Source organism: Bubalus bubalis, chromosome 6 (genome assembly GCF_019923935.1).
Source record: "Bubalus bubalis isolate 160015118507 breed Murrah chromosome 6, NDDB_SH_1, whole genome shotgun sequence".
NCBI classification, from domain to species: Eukaryota; Metazoa; Chordata; class Mammalia; order Artiodactyla; family Bovidae; genus Bubalus; species Bubalus bubalis.
The window spans coordinates 57428896-57447419 of record NC_059162.1 but is presented as its reverse complement, the minus strand read 5'-3'; the positions used below and the strand labels follow the sequence as shown (position 1 = coordinate 57447419).

The following is an 18524-nucleotide window of genomic DNA, read 5'->3' as shown; positions in this document are numbered from 1 at the left end:
TAAAGATAATTATCCTGTCTCCTCTAAAATGTGAAAATCTTCTAACTCTAATTGACATATTTTAAAGATCTAGAAAGAAAAATGAGTTCAAAGTATCTTTAAGGTAGTTCTCAAGGAATTATAATGTAACTAAAAAATTTAAAAGACCCAATATAATTGTTGAGTCATCAACAATACTAAAAAAAATGAGATTTATGTTGGCAAACTGAGTTAGTTCACTGTGCATGCATTCATTAAAAAAAAACAAAACTTGTCAACCCTAAATAAATTCCAAAACTGTGTTAGAAGGAATGTAAAAAAAAAATCCATGAGCTAATTCAACTTCTTCTAATTATTTCTAAATAATAGAATTTTATAAGAGAATGTGAACTCAAAGTATTAGACAGGTGAATGTGATGGCAAAATCTTAGGATTTTATAGCTTTATATTTGCTCTCCTAAATATCATGAATATAAAAAGGAACTGTCAAATTTAACTCAAAAAAAATGTTTACTATTTCATTTTTAAACTAAAGAAAATATTTTCAAGAACTTCCCCAACTGCTATTTAAGGACATAATTTAAAAAAAAAAAAAGGTAAATTGTAGTAGATAATCTGAGATGTTAAATTACATGTATTCTCTTATATTTACCATGACAGAGTAGTACAATTTCAACTCTAGTTCATCTCCAGTGCCCTAAGACACGGACGCAAAGAACACAGGGACTCTCTGGGGGAAAGTGCTAAAAGCACCTAAAGGCAGACAAAAGACAAAGTTTATGTCTCACATAAGTCTGCTTAATGTCTCTTTCATGGGCAAAAGCTTTTTGCCACTGAAGGAAAAAAGAAAAAACAACCTTGATATGCAGTCGTGAAAAACAAGTGCCTGGGCTACAGGCATCTGCCATGATCAGGAAGATAAAAGCAAACAGAAATCCAGCACAGAAGTCCTCACACTCAATGGGGTTTGTCTTTCTACACTTCTATTTCAAAAGTGGCCACACTGCTTCTTTTCCTTTGACAGTAGATGCAGTCAGCTTGTGTCATACCACAGCAACCTCAAACTCTCACCTCAAAGTGACTGTGAGACTTCCACAAGAATATTTAAACTATGCAGTTTACACCAGAGAATTCCTCTTAATTACCCTGCTTAAAAAGCTGTGTAACAGGTTATTTGAGTATCTAAACACCAATGCTAGGTTACCTGATCTTAATGTTATTACCATTAGCAACAAAATCAATATAATAAACATTATTGTCTCATTAAATAAGTGCAAGAGTATTTAAGTATATTATAGGCACATAAAAGGGATGACTGTATACCAAATATTAATGGCTTCAGTATTTTTAAGTTATTTTAATTTTCTCTTATATTTAATAGCTTTTCCAAATAAATATAATTTAATAATAGGAGAGATTTTTTTAAGTAATTCAATCTTATACAAATCCTTCTTAGATCAGTACTAAAGAGAGAGAGCATTTTCATATTAGGATCTGGAGCCAAATCTTTAGAAAGATCAGAAATGTTAAGATTTGCCTCAAATATGGATTTCCCATGGCAACACTTAAATTGAATTCTTTCAAAACCACTAAATTCCAGAATTAAGACTATATTGTCATTCATTACTTTTAGCACTTAAAACTATAAAAATGGATGAGTATTTATAACCTTTATGTGTTCTTTTAATTTCTCATTCTCTGCTTCCTTTTTATGAATTTGGGACTGCAGTCGTTCATGTACTACTTTCACTGATTGTGAAAAACGGCTTGCTTTCAAAGCATTTGCCTATAAGAAAAAACAAAACAAAAATGTGTTATTTGATGTACTTCTCTACATTATTAAACTTTACAGTACGTGGATGTGATCTAAAAATTTACTAAAGAGCAAAGTACAACACTCCCATTATGAATGGATTTTATATTAAATCAAGGGGATGTTTTCTACTCCCTTTTTTAATTTAATAACTCCTAATTATCTCCTGTTACAAGTTCCTATCTATCATCCTAAGTAAAATCATGGATATGTCTAAAATGATCCTACAAACACAGAAATACCTTAATTTATACTAAAACTGAAATATATATTTATACATAGGTCCCTGACTTATGCCAAGTACCCTGAATGAAACATCATAAAAATCTAAAAAGAAAAAACTTTAAAAAATTAAGATGTTATATTTGATACATAAAACTGGGGAAAATGTCCAAATAACCTAAAAAACTTTGTGTCTATTTATAAGGATAAATAGGAGGCCAGCATGGAAAGAAGGGAAAGAAGGAGTCAATATTAAGAAAATATGATGAATTAAGCTCAAAATTTGCTTACCTTTTCATTCTGAAACAAAGAAGAAAGTTCTTGGATATAGGTCTCCTTTTCAAGTACCTTGTTCTTAAGATTCTTCAATAAATAAAATGTTAAAGTTAGAAATATCACAACTTGGGTAATGTTGGCTAATTTTATAAAACTGACCAGCATATAAACAAAAAAATTCAGAAAACTAGACTCCCAAGTATAAAAGACTTACAATGTTTTCACTTTCATTATCAGTTAGTTTCTCTAACAAGTTGGATAAACTTTCCCTTCTCTGTGGAAAAAAGAAGTTATAAATCAGTGTTCAGAAGCTATATTTCTCTACACAATAGCAGAAAGTGGATTAAGCATCAAAATTAAGAAATTAATGTGGTGCAACATATAGTGGTGATCACAGCTGCCTTCCAAAGAAATTAATATGGACAACTACCATGCCCAGTTCAGCTTTTTAAAGTTAAAAACCAGAAAGATTTTTGCTTAAGTGTTCCAAATCAATTTTTGTCCACAATTTATAAAATTAATTTCTAAATTAAATAATGCCTCATAAAGTACAAGCCAATGACATAAAAATCACAAGAACCTTGTATACAAAGGAGGCTCACAATGCTGTTTATAAACAGGTTAAAAATTATAAGCAGCCTAAAGTCTGCCAAAAAGAAATGTTTTAAAGAATTATAGCAAATCAATAAAAGAATTCCATGTAGATATTTTAAATGAGAATGCAGAAAATGTTTATTCACTTTGAGGGTCACACATACCATATGATTCTATTTATATAAAATATCAGGGCTTCCCTGATAGCTCAGTTGGTAAAGAATCTGCCTGCAATGCAGGAGACCCTGCTTCGATTCTTGGGTCAGGAAGATCCACTGGAGAAGGGATAGGCTACCCACTCCAGTATTCTTGGGCTTCCCCTGTGGCTCAGCTGGTAAAGAATCTGCCTGCAATGTGGGAGACCTGGGTTTGATCCCTGGATTGGGAAGACCCCTGGAGAAGGGAAAAGCTACCCACTCCAGTATTCTGGCCTGGAGAATTCTATGGACTATATAATCCATGGGGTTGCAAAGAGCAGGACACAACTGAGTGATTTTCACTCACTTGATAAAAAGTATGTGAAATCAGCAAATCCACAGATACAGAAAAAGCAGATAATGGACAAAGAAGGGGTAGATGGGGATGAGAAGCAAAATTCTAAAGGGCTAAGGGTTTCTATTTGTAGTTATGAAAATGCTCCAAAGCTGACGGTGATGACTACACAATTCTGTGAATATACCAAAAATCACTGAATTGCACACTTTGTACCAGTGAACTGTATAGTATGTGAATTAGATCTCAATAAAACCGTTAAGAAAGGAATATATGAATGCATAAATAAAATGAATACAAGAGCTTAAATTCCAAGAGTTTTTTATAGTAACTGAAATCAAGTAAAACAAATAATGAAAGTTCTTGAGATTGAAAATAAAAATGTTTTCTATAAAATATGCTGCTTTCACGTAAAACTACTCATGAAACACTGAAAGTGGGGGTTAATGATTGCCATTTCAAACAAAAATTCAAGAATCATTTCCATTTCAAATATACCAATATTTTAATTTCTACAGTTCAAGAACCAATATACCCTTCAAGTGAGAAATATCACTATTGAAATGCTTATTGAAGTGCTTAGTATTTCTTACTTGTTGGTATTCTGTCTTTCTAAGAAGATGTTCTAAAGTTTGTTTTACACGTTTAAGCGTCTAATTCTATTGTTAATATTTCTGTCTGTTTAGAAATCTTCAAATTGGATGCAGAAAGATTAGCCTGACAAAATATAAGAGCCACAAACACATTTTAAGACATTGCATTAAGAGACTCTAAAACGTAATGCTATTAGCAAAGAATACTTTTTCCCAGTAAAGAAAATCATTCTTTTGCCTATGCTGTTGTTGTTGTTTAGTCACTAAGTCATATCCAACTCTTTGTGACCCCATGGACTGTAGCCCCCCAGGCTCCTTTGTCCATGGAATTTCCCAGGCAAGAATACTGGAGTGGGTTGCCATTTCCTACTCCAGGGGATCTTCCTGACCCAGGGATCGAACACAGGTCTCCTGTATTGGCAGGTAGGTTCTTTACCACTGAGCCTCCAGGGAGGCCCTCTTTTGCACATAGTAATAGTAAAATTTGCCAAGTTTATAGCTTCTGCTAAGTCACTTCAGTCGTGTCCGACTCTGTGCGACCCCATAGACAGCAGCCCACCAGGCTCCGCCATCCCTGGGATTCTCCAGACAAGAACACTGGAGTGGGTTGTCATTTCCTTCTCCAATGCATGAAAGTGAAAAGTGAAAGTGAAGTTGCTCAGTCGTGTCCGACCCTCAGCGACCCCATGGACTGAAGCCTTCCAGGCTCCTCCATCCATGGGATTTTCCAGGCAAGAGTACTGGAGCAGTGAATAGTATTTGTTACATGGTATACTAAAGTAAAATGAAATCAAAATAAGGGCTTAAACCCTAAAGTATTTCAGGAATTTATTATAATAAAACTAATATTATACAACTGGCCCTTAACTGAAACTTAAATACACTGTAATTTTAGAATAGAGGTTTTTAATCCACATAGTACTATAGAAAATATATTTCATCTCTCAGAATATTTTAAATTCACTCCTGTTCTAGTTCTTGGCTCTAGTTCAACTCCAGGTAAGTCAAGCACTGAGGTACACAATTTCTAGCCTGGCCTCTCATCAAGTGCATTCCTGAGATTATCTTTGACAGAAAGAATTGCAATTAATGACATAGGAAAAAAGAACACTGATAAACTTGCATTTTTTTAATATTAAATACCAGTATACCAGTGTATGAGCATAATTACTGTAAGATATGAGACCTCAGTTAATGCATTCTGAGTATTATCCTAGCTCCTCATTTTATTAAATGTTCACTAGTCAAGTACTCACATTTTCAAAACTAATCTCTTCAATGGTGTCCTTAAACAATGGCAGAAGTAATTCTGCAGAACAAGTTGCTAACTCGGCTTCCTTAAACAATGCTTCCAATTCGGTCTTCTCATTTTGGATGTCCTGCTTTAGGCTATGCACAAAGAAAATTTAAGTTAAAACTGTTACATAAATTTGTTTTACTTTTTTGTGCAAACTAAGCATAGCCTGATTAAGTATTACAATTCCATAAATTGCTCTGCAAAATTTAACACTAAACTGTCACTGAAAATGTATGCATTTTTTCTATACTTCCATATTTTTTCTACACAACTATAAATGGTAAGACAGTTTCTAAAATGTTAAGATATATAAAATATGAAGACTACCAACAGCAATATATCACTCTACTATTTGATAATTATTCAACATCTCTTCTCCAGTTTGTAAAATGATTTATGTGAATGTGTGTCTTTTTTTCTTCCCTCCCTTCTCCCTAGTCCAAAAACAAAAGATCTGACTTTCTAGCCCTTATTCCCAATCCTTTCTTGAAATCTATTCTTCACAAAAAAATTCCTCCAGAAGAATGTGTAAGCTAAACAAATGAAACACAAAAAACACTGCTCCAGACACCTAAAAATTCTTCACATTCAGTTTTATAAAACATTATCATTTAAAATGAAACTGATAATATTTGCTTTCTTGGTTATGTTTTATCTACAGTACTGTGTATCACTATAAAATACATTTTTGGGGGGGAGACAAGAAGTTCATACTTTTACATCCCCAAATAGGGATGCTTCTTAATAATCTTTGTCAGTCTGGAAGCCGTCTTGAGCTGTCTCTCCTGTACATGTCCAAAACTTATAGAATGAGCATCAAATAGTATGAAGAATATCCCAGAGATGGGATACAGCACTTTTTAAACCTCTAGCAAAGAAGGGTCACATAGAGGGCTTGAAGGAGTTGTTGAAGTAAGAATGTTAAGCAACATTCTGGAAGCAAGATTCCAAGGTAGGCTTTCTGTATACTGTAAGTAAGAGCCCATCACCAATAATTTTCATCTCAGATATAGATGTGCCTAAGAAATACCCTTTCACTAATACTCCTAATAGCAGAGAGAACTCTGAGTTAAAAAGTGACTCAAAGAAGTTGGATTTTGAGTATAAAGAAGCTTTGAGAATACTTTCACTAATTTATTTCATTTAATCTTTATATGAGCAGAGTCATTTGGACAAAAATCTATGTATAAGTTTGAAGAGGCTTTTACAGTATTTATAAATAAAATTCCAAGCATTCCCAGAAAGCACTGTGTCTTTCTTTAATTGACACCACTTTTCTTCTATGGAACATAATATAATGGCTCAACAACAATGAAAGGCATCTTAAAGGCTATGTCTCTAAGAAATACATCGTATTCTTAAGCACCACTGGCTTAAAATGATGGGCCTAAGGAAGATGCTGGCTACAAAAGACAATTATCATTATTAAAAACCATGTACAGAAAATAAAAAATAATTATATATGACCAAACATTATTTTCATTTATAACTAAAAGCTGCACTATACCATCCATAGCAACAACCACAGTATTTTTAAGACTGTCACTTTGGGGAGCAATGAGTCATACAAAAAACAAGTGCATCCCCATACCAAAGAAGCAAAGTATGACAGGTATCTTTTAGATAGCAATATACCAAATGACAGTGAATTAGTACTCATTAACTATATTTCCAATATTACATGGTATTTATATTTCCATTTATCTTACGTAAAAAGGTATATACTTTATAAATTTTTATAGGTAATGTTTTGAATTTTAATTGCTGTCATTAAAATTTGAAAACAGCCACATTCTGCTACATGAGTACTTTGTAATCAAATTAAATATTAATTACTAGACTGTTAGATGATATTCTTGAAAGAATGCTACATTTAATTGAAATAGTTTACAATATGGACAAAATATGAAACCCTGAAACAAAGAAAATTAAGTTATCCCCTGCTATTGTTGAGAATACCAGCTGAGATGATTTTCACTGGCATCCTGTGGTAAATGTTCTTTCTCTGATCTAATTTCAAAATGGGAAAAGAGTTCTTCTGAATGACTTCCATCATTTGCAGTCTCCTCCATAAATTAAATGGATTTATCGGTGGCTTCCACAGCAAGTTCTCCACTTAAGCTGAAACCTAGGAAATATTTTCATTATTAAACATTTCAGTAATTCTTTTTTTCTGTTATTACCCTATAAGATAAAAATCCTAAAGATGCCTAAAAGAAAAATATTTCACAGCAAAACTCAAATTGTAGCTGCTACTTGTTGTGATACTAATTTAAAGTTATATCAAAACTGCATAGCACAATCATTCAACAATTGCCAACTGCCAGTTTCCAAAAAGTCACTATTTTCTACATGCTCACAAGAATGTATAAATTACTATTAGTCTATTTCTTGAAGTATTAAAATAATATCTTGATCCAAACAGACTAGAAAATGGACATAAAAGTCATGGAATAACTATCAATTTAAGTTTCATTCAGTTCTGTTCAGTTCAGTCACTCAGTCGTGTCTGACTCTTTGCGACCCCATGAACTGCAGCACGCCAGGCCTCCCTGTCCATCACCAACTCCTGGAGTTCACTCAAGCTCACGTCCATCGAGTCGGTGATGCCATCCAGCCATCTCATCCTCTGTCGTCCCCTTCTCCTCCTGCCCCCAATTCCTCCCAGCATCAGTGTCTTTTTCAGTGAGTCAACTCTTTGCATGAGGTGGCCAAAGTACTGGAGTTTCAGCTTCAGCATCATTCCCTCCAAAGAACACCCAGGGCTGATCTCCTTCAGAATGGACTGGTTGGATCTCCTTGCAGGCCAAGGGACTCTCAGGAGTCTTCTCCAACATCACAGTTCAAACGCATCAATTCTTCGGCACTCAGCTTTCTTCACAGTCCAACTCTCACATCCTTATATGACCATTGGAAAAACCACAGCCTTAACTAGATGGACCTTTGTTGGCAAAGTAATGTCTCTGCTTTGCAATATGCTATCTAGGTTGGTCATAACTTTCTTCCAAGGAGTAAGTGTCTTTTAATTTCATGGCTGCAGTCACCACCTGCAGTAATTTTGGAGCCCCAAAAAATAAAGTCTGACACTGTTTCTACTGTTTCCCCATCTACTTCCCATGAAGTGATGGGACCAGATGCCATGATCTTCATTTGCTTTTTTTTTTTTTGATCTTCGTTTTCTGAATGTTGAGCTTTAAGCCAACTTTTTCACTCTCCTCTTTCACTTTCATCAAGAGGCTTTTTAGTTCCTCTTCACTTTCTGCCATAAGGGTGGTGTCATCTGCATATCTGAGGTTATTGATGTTTCTCCTGGCAATCTTGATTCCAGCTTGTGCTTCTTCCAGCCCAGCGTTTCTCATGATGTACTCTGCATATAAGTTAAAAAAGCAGGGTGACAATATACAGCCTTGATGTACTCCTTTTCCTATTTGGAACCAGTCTGTTGTTCCATGTCCAGTTCTAACTGTTGCTTCCTGACCTGCATATAGGTTTCTCAAGAGGCAGGCAGGTGTTCTGGTATTCCCATCTCTTTCAGACTTTTCCACAGTTTATTGTGATCCACACAGTCAAAGGCTTTGGCATAGTCAATAAAGCAGAAATAGATGTGTTTCTGGAACTCTCTTGCTTTTTTGATGATCCAGCAGATATTGGCAATTTGATCTCTGGTTCCTCTGCCTTTCCTAAAACCAGCTTGAACATCTGGAAGTTCACGGTTCACGTACTGCTGAAGCCTGGCTTGGAGAATTTTGAGCATTAGTTTACTAGCGTGTGAGATGAGTGCAATTGTGCCGTAGTTTGAGCATTCTTTGGCATTGCCTTTCTTTGGGATTGGAATGAAAACTGACCTTTTTCATTAGATCTAGTCAATAAGAAATGAATGTTATTCATGCCTATAACAGTAAAAATTTAAGATACTTTTGAAAGTATTTGGCAACAGTAGCTGCAAAGATAAAGGTTTTTTTTTTAAGTAGACTTTTCAACATTAAATTCACTTATTTCTACAAATAAATCCTATTTTTTAAAAAAAGTTCAATCTAGGATATTCTTTGGTGATACTGAATGGACAGATGATGTTACATCAAAGTCTTACTAAATAATCTAATTGTTTTCTCTCAAATTTGGAGATGTCATTTTAAAATGTGAATTTTAAATTTATGACATTTATGAATTTCTTCAAAGCTATTCCATTTTAATTAATGAATTAGTGCTTTGGCAATCATTAAGACTGTTTTTCACAATTCTAATATATGGAAATGTGTCTCCCTGATTCTGTTTATACAAAATCAAACATCATACTTAAGGTCTTCTGCATTTTGCAGAGATACTTTACCTCCTTGTAATTTTTTTTTGAAGTTGCCATTTATTTATTTTTAATTTTTTTATTATTATTTTTTTTTACTTTACAATATTGTATTGGTTTTGCCATACATCAACATGCATCCGTTTTAATTTTCTGTATCATAAAATACATATGTTCAAGAATTTTCAGATCTTTAGATAGATGTGAAATTAAAGGTTGAAAAGTATTCACAATATTTAATTAGCAATTCAGAAATCATTTAAAATGTCTGTAAAAAATGTATCTCTTTTTTGTCTGAAGGTTCTATATATCAGAGAGATATTTAGGATATAGGCCAATGAAAGCATGCTCATACTTTTTAAACACTAGCAACTCATGTCAAATGGAAATGCAGAATAAGATACATATAGTCTAAGATGATCTACGTGACTGCTACAAATATGCAACATCTGTTATTAGGACATAACAATATTTTGAGCTATTGGCAGTCCAGAAAAATTTTTTTTAAATTTTTTAAATATACAGGCATTCCCTGGTGGCTCAGACAGTAAAGAGTCTGCCCACAATGTGAGAGACCAGAGTTCGATCACTGGGTTGGGAAGATCCCCTGAAAAAGAAAATGGCAACCCACTCCAGTATTCTTGCCTGGAGAATCCCAGGGACGGAGGAGCCTCGTGGGCCTCAGTCCACAGAGTCGCAAAGAGTCAGACACAACTTAGAGACTTCACTTTCGCTTTCTTTCATGAATATACAAAATCAAATGAAAAACCAAACCTAAAGATGAAAATGAATATGCTTGGATAAGTCACTGCAATCAAGGAAATTATCATCTGCTCATTTGCTCAGTTTTGGTACTTATCTTTTGTCCATTAACTTGTTTAAATATCTGTCTCTCTGTACAATGGAATCTCAAGAAAAATTTCTTCTTTACTAGAATCCTCAGCACCTATAAGCCTTGTAAAAGCTAAGTAATAACTGAAGGAGAGGGCTCAAGGCTTGGCATAATTTACAAATATGATGAATTAAGACTGATGCTTTTTATAACTATTCACCCTTTGATTCATCTTTTAGGGGATCACTAAAAGAACAATAGTTCATACATTTAAAACAAAAGTTTACAAATCAGTATAAGAGGATAAGGATCCTCAATTTATTGAAAACATTCTATGAGTTAAGATTCAGTTTGAGAACTCCCTTGTGTCCAGTGGCTAAAATTCCACACTTTCAATGCAGGGGGCCTGGGTTCAATCTCTGGTCAGGGAACCAGATCCCAAATGCCTCAATTAAAGATCCTGCATGCAGCAACGAAGACCTACATGTGGCAACCAAGACCCAATGCAGCCAAATAAATAAAGAAAAAGAAATGTTAAAAAAAATATTCAGCTTGGTATTAGTACTTTAAATGAGTTCTTGCTTAGCTTTGTGGGAAATGAATATAGGATTATTCACTTATAATATATAGGAATACAGGAACTTCTCAAAATAAAGTTGAGAGGTTCCAAGGTACTCCACTATTTTTGTGTTGTGATAATACTATGAGCAGAAACATTTGTATGCTGAAAAATGTAATAATTTTCTTTAACATAAAAAGTCTTGCCTTTATAAAAAAGGCTATCATCTTGGTGCACCAAATGTATTCTTGCATGGAAAAAAAGCAGATATTTCACAAGGAAATGTTATCAATTGTGTAGAATAAATGCCAATTTACAAATGTATTAAACTTTTGTCCAATTTGCTCATGGTGAAACAAAGACACATATTCTGCACACACACTTTTAATGATCAAATCCCTAAAGAACACCAATTTTAAAATACTTTTAATGTTTAAAGAATTAAATTTCTTATATAGAAATGACTTTCAGCCTTCTATCCAAAAGGCATATATTTAAAGCCTTTTCCAGGAGTGGTCATGGGTTTCTGGCAACCCAGCTACATTCACTAAACTATGTTCCATTTTGGCCAATAACAAGCATTTGAGCAATGGCTGTTCAGGGACCATGATGCTGCCATGATCACAGAAAGGAAAGATCACAGTCCATGACCTTCCATAGCACCTATATTGTTCTATCAGCTTCAAATATGCATTCAAAACTAATCTCTTTGAAAAGAAAAGCACATGAATCTTGCATATTTCATTTTGTTTTGCCAAATACTAACCCTTGGAAAACTAGTTCCCATTAGCGTCAAACAAAAGCATGCAGATTTTGAAATATTCACTAGGAAATATTTGGCAAAGAACACCAAGTAGATACAGAAATGCTACTCATTTCCCTCACTAAACACTAGTCAAAAGTTTACTAGAGATGTAATTGTATAGCTTTTTGGACTCCATAGCAAAAAAAAAAAAAAAAAAAAAGATATTTGGAATTAGGCAGGGTAAAAATAGCCAGAGATGGAAAACAGATCTTATGAGTGAAAGCCATCAAAATTGAAAAAAAAAAAACATTTTTTAATTATAGAGAGATTAACTTTGAAAATTAGCTAATGCTTCTGTCCAATGAATAAAGGAATTTAAACATAAAAGGGTTGCAGATTGGATAATATCAAGAAAAAAGTTGACAGGAAGAGTGTCTGATTTGTAAATAAAGGATACATACATATTTTCAAGGCCCAAGTCCTCCCTCCTTCTCAAAATATTCCTCTGACTGATTCAGTCCACCAAGAATCCTAAACATCTAATAATATTTTCAGAATTATACTGTTTAGAATTTAATTGCTCTATAAAGGGTAAAATTTTAAAATGGCTACTAAATCTGTTAGGGCAATATACTCGTCACTCTTTACCCTCAAAAAATTACATAACACAGTGAGAGGCATAGGTCAGGATCCAATATATAAGTGATGGTGAGCAAATAATTTATTATTCAACCTGAAACAGTTAAGAGATCAAGCAGGCCTCATAGAGAACTTAATTACCCAGAAGACTGGACCAAAGTCTTCAGAGTACCATTTCACCCTAAATAATCAGTATCCTTTTATCAGATAAAATAAAACATTTTCTTTCCCTTCAACACATGAACAGCATGAGGACATGCTGCCATTTATCAACAGAGCATTAACTTACCTTATAACATCACCTCACAAAAACCCTACACAGTTTCTATTAACATCCCAAAGCTACACATGAAGAAACCAAGTTTTAGAAAGGTTAAATAGCTTGCTCGAGTTTATAAGTAAGGAAGTGGTGGAACTCAGTTTTGAAGCAAAAGCCAGCAGATACTAAAATATAAGAATTTACACAGCTGAAAGTAACATACAAACTTCTCTTTTATAAGTGTTTTAACAATACTCTTATAAATTGTTTATATTTTTAAAATGAAAACTGTTCTGTACAAGGAAATAAAGGATGAGTAAGACTGAGCTCCTTGAAGGCACAGACAAGTCTAAATTGAGAGAAGACTGTGAGCGTGCTAAATCACTTCAGTTGTATCCGACCCTTTGCGAACCTATGGACTCCAGCCTGCCAGGTCCCTCTGTCCATGGGATTCTCCAGGCAAGAATACTGGAGTGGGTTGCCAGGCTCTTCTCCAGGGGATCTTCCTGGCCCAGGGCTCGAACCCATGTATCATGTCTCCTGCATTGACAGTCAGGTTCTTTACCACTAGCATCACCTAGGAAGCCCCAGAGAAGACAGAGAGCAGACAACTAAAATCCAGTGTGCTAAAGGTTATAAGGGACTCACTGGGTACCCTGAAAGCAACAAGCAGGATCCTGGGAGACTTCCCAGAGGTGAATCCGCAGTAGAGTCCAGCAGAACACATCTGAGGCTGGCAAAAGGGAAAAGAAAAAGGCATTTCAGATAGAGAGTAAAGTACCAGCAAGAACAAGGAATCATGACAGAACATGATTTGAAAGGGCACTTGGCAAATGATGAGACTGACTGGACATATGAAAGCAGTAACTCTATGCAAAGTTCAAGAGCTTGAGTTTTTCCCCAAAAGGTTAAGACAGACCATTAAGTAATTTTAAGCAGGAGAATGCCAGATCAGAAGTGCATCTTTTAAAGATAAACCCAGTGGTGTTTTGGAAAACAGACTAGGCATATGGAGGAGAGTAGAAATAGGTCCCAAGAGAGATGAATGTTTCAACAATGTTTTGCAACAAAAATTTTTGAAAAAAATCAAAAGTTGCTCCTGCTGGTGATTAAAACAAACAAACAAAACCCCACAGAAAACAATGAAGGGATTAGAATACAGGAAAAGCAAAAGATCAGTATGGAAATGATCAAATGTAACCCCTCATTTACTCATGACCATCTGAATAGATGCTCAACATTTAAGTTGCAGAAAATGACTGCTTATCCCGTTAAATACAAAAATTAACTTAGACCAGTTGGAAGAAAATCGTTTAAAAGTGTGTATTAGAACTTCCCTGGCTGTCCAGTGATTCAGACTTCACCTTCCAATGCAGGCAGTATGGGTTCAATTCCTGGTCAGGGAGCTAACATCCCACATGTCTCATGGCCAAAAAAAAAAAAAAAAAAAAACCCATAAAACAAAAGCTACATTGTAACAAGTTCAATAAAACTTCAAAAACTGTCCATATCAAAAAAACCTTTCAAAAATAAACGTATTATTTTTTCCTTCTCAGAGTTATCTGTACAGACTCAACTCAACTTCATAATAATTCTTTCAAAAATCATTCTTGCAGAATTATTACAAATCATCTTCAGTGTTGTAAAAAGCTGACTGAGTTCTACTAAGCCAGGGCCCAGGGGAACAATCATTGACTTCCAAGAGAACTGTGCCCAAGGGAATAGATGTTATGTTAACCTCATTGCTATACCCAGCTTCTAGGGTCTCAATCATTTGCACAAACTAAGCAGTGATTAGCAGCGGTATAAACAAAGCCATTTTCTCATACCTTTGGGAGTTTCCGATGCAAAAACTACCTTACTAATACACATCAATTTTGAAATAAGAAAAAGAGAAGCAAGAAAATGGATACCTGGCTGTTAAGGACCATAACAAACATGACCTTGACAATCTTATTGTAAGCAGGAGGATATTTAACTCATTTTAAAAGTAGACAGGCTTTCTGCAGTCTATTCCTTAAACCATAACCAAGTGACACTTAAAACTACTCCAAGAACCTCATTCACTGAACCATCAAGGAAGCCCTCATTCATCCAAAAACACATGAAACCTAACTGTGTGTGAGGTGATAGGGAAACTTTGTCTTTGCAATACTTTCTCCCCAACACCAGCCAAAGTCTGGCTATGGTTTTCTCACTAAACAAGCACCACTTACCGACCACCTACTCAAAACCTGACATTGGTTAACTTAAATCTTATTACAACCACTCGAAAGTGACTTATCCCTCATTTTACGAATAAGGCAACTGAAACCAGAGAAGTTAGTGACTTGTCCAAACCACACACTTAAAAGAATAGAGGCTGGAAATCTAGGACCCTGGAAAAGGAATGATTTCCCGAGGCCTGAAGTATTCTTTACTAAAGGAGCCCCGGAGCCTACTAGAGTCTGGCTTATTATACAGCGGGCTCTTCAAAATCAGCCGAATACGTAAACGGGCAGTATTTCCTAAAGAAGCGCTGCCGTTACCAGGGCCTTCTGGATCACGTCTCCGTCCTGGACAAGCCCACCTCACTACGATCTGCCAGGCTGTTCCAGGGACCACACCCTTCCTCGCCGCCTTTCCCAAGCCCAGGCTGCGAGTGGGAAGTGCAGGCAGAAAGGGGCTGAGGTTAGTTTTGGGTGGACGCGAGGGCCTTTCACTTCTGTAACTCACCACGGCCACGGCCACGGCCACGGCCCAACCCGGGACCCTTAAAGCCACCCGCGGTAACCGACCCTCCGCCGCGCAAGCCCAAATTTTCCTCTCCAAAAGCAGGCCGTCGCTTCCCCCACTGCGTCATCACGCCGCCGTGACGTAAGGCCGCCGCCGGGTCCGCAGAAGGCTGACGTTGGGTGAACGTTGGTGCAAACCCTGGCGAGCATACCTGTGCTCTCCAGCCCTGGGTGGGCCAGCAGGGAGGGAACAGGATCCGGGGGGCAGTGCAGTGGATGAAAGCTAGGAAGGAAGGCAAGGACGTGACTCTGGAAGCAGGCGAATTCCTCGTACGGCCTGAGTGGAAGAATGCCCAACGGGGAGCAAGCGAGACAAAACCGGGTTGGTAACCAGCAAGCAGCTTCTCTGGCAACGGCCGCCCCGCCCCTACGATCGGGCCCGCAGCGGCGCAGCCAATTGGCCGAGCTCAGGAAAGCGAGCGCCGGCGTCTGCTACTGTTGTCAGGAGTGAGGGGCGGGGCACGGGGGAGGCGTCCCGTCTCTGAGTTGCTTCTCCCGGTAAACTCCCCCACCCCCAACCTTTTGTTTTAAGAGAAGGATAGCACTTGTGTATAGTTACCAAAAGTCTTAACCGTTGAGTTCACCCGAAAAGGGAAATAAGGCCGATGCATTCCAAATCTTCTGACACTAGGCTTGAATCATCAAAAGTGCCCTCCTTCTGTTTTTTTAAAGGGGGAAATTTGAAAAAAACACAAGGCAATCGCGACTGGAAGAAAGTTCGCTGTAAATGTAAACAGCTAAAAGCCGTTTATCCGAGGTAATTCTCTGGGCCTCTGTTTTGTCCTGTTAAATGAGAGAGCCGGACGGCTACCTCCCAGCCATCTTTCGGGTCTCAGATTATTTGTATCGGTGCTACAGCCAGCTGATACTTTTATAAATTGAACAAGGCAAAATTCTACTTGGAAAAGTTAAAAAACAAAAAAGTTATACAACGCTTCAACCTAACGTTTAAAATCGTGGGTATCACATTAGGTTTACAAATAAATAAACTATCAACTGAACAGTAACCGTGGCTTACCTTTTATCAGTTTCACTAAAGAACAATTTCCATTGATGTTTCCAGCAATGCTCCCCCATCCCTACCCAAAGCCCCAGTACAAGTTCCCAATACACTAACTTCCATATATGCAAATGTTAAAAAGCACTAGGAATTGCACATTTAGATCAGATCAGATCAGTCGCTCAGTCGTGTCCAACTCTTTTCGACCCCATGAATCGCAGCACACCAGGCCTCCCTGTCCATCACCAACTCCCAGAGTTCACTCAGACTCACGTCCATCAAGTCAGTGATGCCATCCAGCCATCTCATCCTCTGTCGTCCCCTTCTCCTCCTGCCCCCAATTCCTCCCAGCATCAGAGTCTTTTCCAATGAGTCAACTCTTCACATGAGGTGGCCAAAGAACTGGAGTTTCAGCTTTAGCATCATTCCTTCCAAAGAAATCCCAGGGCTGATCTCCTTCAGAATGGACTGGTTGGATCTCCTTGCAGTCCAAGGGACTCTCAAGAGTCTTCTCCAACACCACAGTTCAAAAGCATCAATTCTTCGGTGCTCAGCCTTCTTCACAGTCCAACTCTCACATCCATACATGACCACTGGAAAAACCATAGCCTTGACTAGACGAACCTTTGTTGGCAAAGTAATGTCTCTGCTTTGCAATATGCTATCTAGGTTGGTCATAACTTTCCTTCCAAGGAGTAAGTGTCTTTTAATTTCATGGCTGCAGTCACCATCTGCAGTGATTTTGGAGCCCAGAAAAATAAAGTCTGACACTGTTTCCACTGTTTCCCCATCTATTTCCCATGCAGTGATGGGACCAGATGCCATGATCTTTGTTTTCTGAATGTTGAGCTTTAAGCCAACTTTTTCACTCTCCACTTTCACTTTCATCAAGAGGCTTTTTAGTTCCTTTTCACTTTCTGCCATAAGGGTGGTGTCATCTGCATATCTGAGGTTATTGATATTTCTCCCGGCAATCTTGATGCCAGCTTGTGTTTCTTCCAGTCCAGCATTTCTCATGATGTACTCTGCATATAGGTTAAAAACAGGATGACAATATACAGCCTTGACGTACTCCTTTTCCTATTTGGAACCAGTCTGTTGTTCCATGTCCAGTTCTAACTGTTGCTTCCTGACCTGCATACAGGTTTCTCAAGAGGCAGATCAGGTGGTCTGGTATTCCCATCTCTTGAAGAATTTTCCACAGTTTATTGTGATCCACACAGTCAAAGACTTTGGCATAGTCAATAAAGCAGAAATAGATGTGTTTCTGGAACTCTCGTGCTTTTTGCATGATCCAGCGGATGTTGGCAATTTGATCTCTGGTTCCTCTGCCTTTTCTAAAACCAGCTTGAACATCAGGAAGTTCACGGTTCACATATTGCTGAAGCCTGGCTTGGAGAATTTTGAGCATTACTTTACTAGCATGTGAGATGAGTGCAATTGTGTGGTAGTATCATGACCTTTGGCAAGTCAATTTCTCTTAGCTAGTATTCTCACCTGAGGAAAAAAAAAGGAAAAGTAGAATTGAGGCAAGCGTGCATGCTCAGTCCCTCAGTCATGTCCAACTCTTTACAACCCAGTGGACTGTAGCCTGTCAGGCTCCTCTGTCCATGAAGAATACTGGAGTGGGTTGCCATGCCCTACTCTAGGGGATTTTCCCCACCTAGGTATTGAACCCCGTCTCATGTCTCCTACATTGGCAGGCAGGTTCTTTACCACTAGCACTACCTGGGAAGCCCTTTCTGAGCCACAAGCTTTTGTTTCAGACTGTACAGCTATAGATCTCAGCAATAGAATCCGTATTCAGCATTCTATGTACCCCCTTGGTGAACCTTATCTGAGCTGGGATGAGAACAGAGTGGCTTTCTCTAGCAGCTGGGGATACATTCTAGTTGCGGCATGGCTTATAGGCTGTATCATGGTTCGTATCAGTCCTGTCCAACTCTTTGCAACACCACATGGACTGTTTTGTCTGTCCATGGGATTTTCCAGGCAAGAATACTGGAGTGGATTGCCATTTCCTACTCCAGGGGATCTTCCCAACCCAGGTGTTGAACCTGAGTCTCCTGTGTCTCCTGTATTAGCAAGCAGATTCTTTACCACTGAGCCACTGGGAAGCCCTCTCCTGGGAAGCCCAAGAAGCATAATTC

At 37.3% G+C, this 18524-nt stretch overlaps 1 protein-coding gene across 13 annotated transcripts in view; it reads right to left on the bottom strand.

Moving 5' to 3' along the window:
* ODF2L (outer dense fiber of sperm tails 2 like) overlaps positions 1–15662 on the bottom strand; it is a 42330-nt gene extending 26668 nt beyond the window's left edge. For 4 of the 13 annotated variants that reach the window (XM_045166107.1, XM_045166106.1, XM_045166110.1 and 1 more), the window contains exons 1-6: positions 15316–15520; positions 13249–13333; positions 5226–5358; positions 2505–2564; positions 2306–2377; positions 1649–1765 (exon numbers count right to left, since the gene is read on the bottom strand). In XM_045166107.1, the coding sequence (XP_045022042.1) occupies positions 1649–1765; positions 2306–2377; positions 2505–2564; positions 5226–5358; positions 13249–13333; positions 15316–15442 (594 nt within the window). In that variant the 5' untranslated portion in view covers positions 15443–15520. The other 9 variants (XM_025288351.3, XM_045166108.1, XM_044944757.2 and 6 more) reach the window with 9 other exon arrangements.
* Between the last annotated feature and the right edge of the window lie 2862 nt (positions 15663–18524).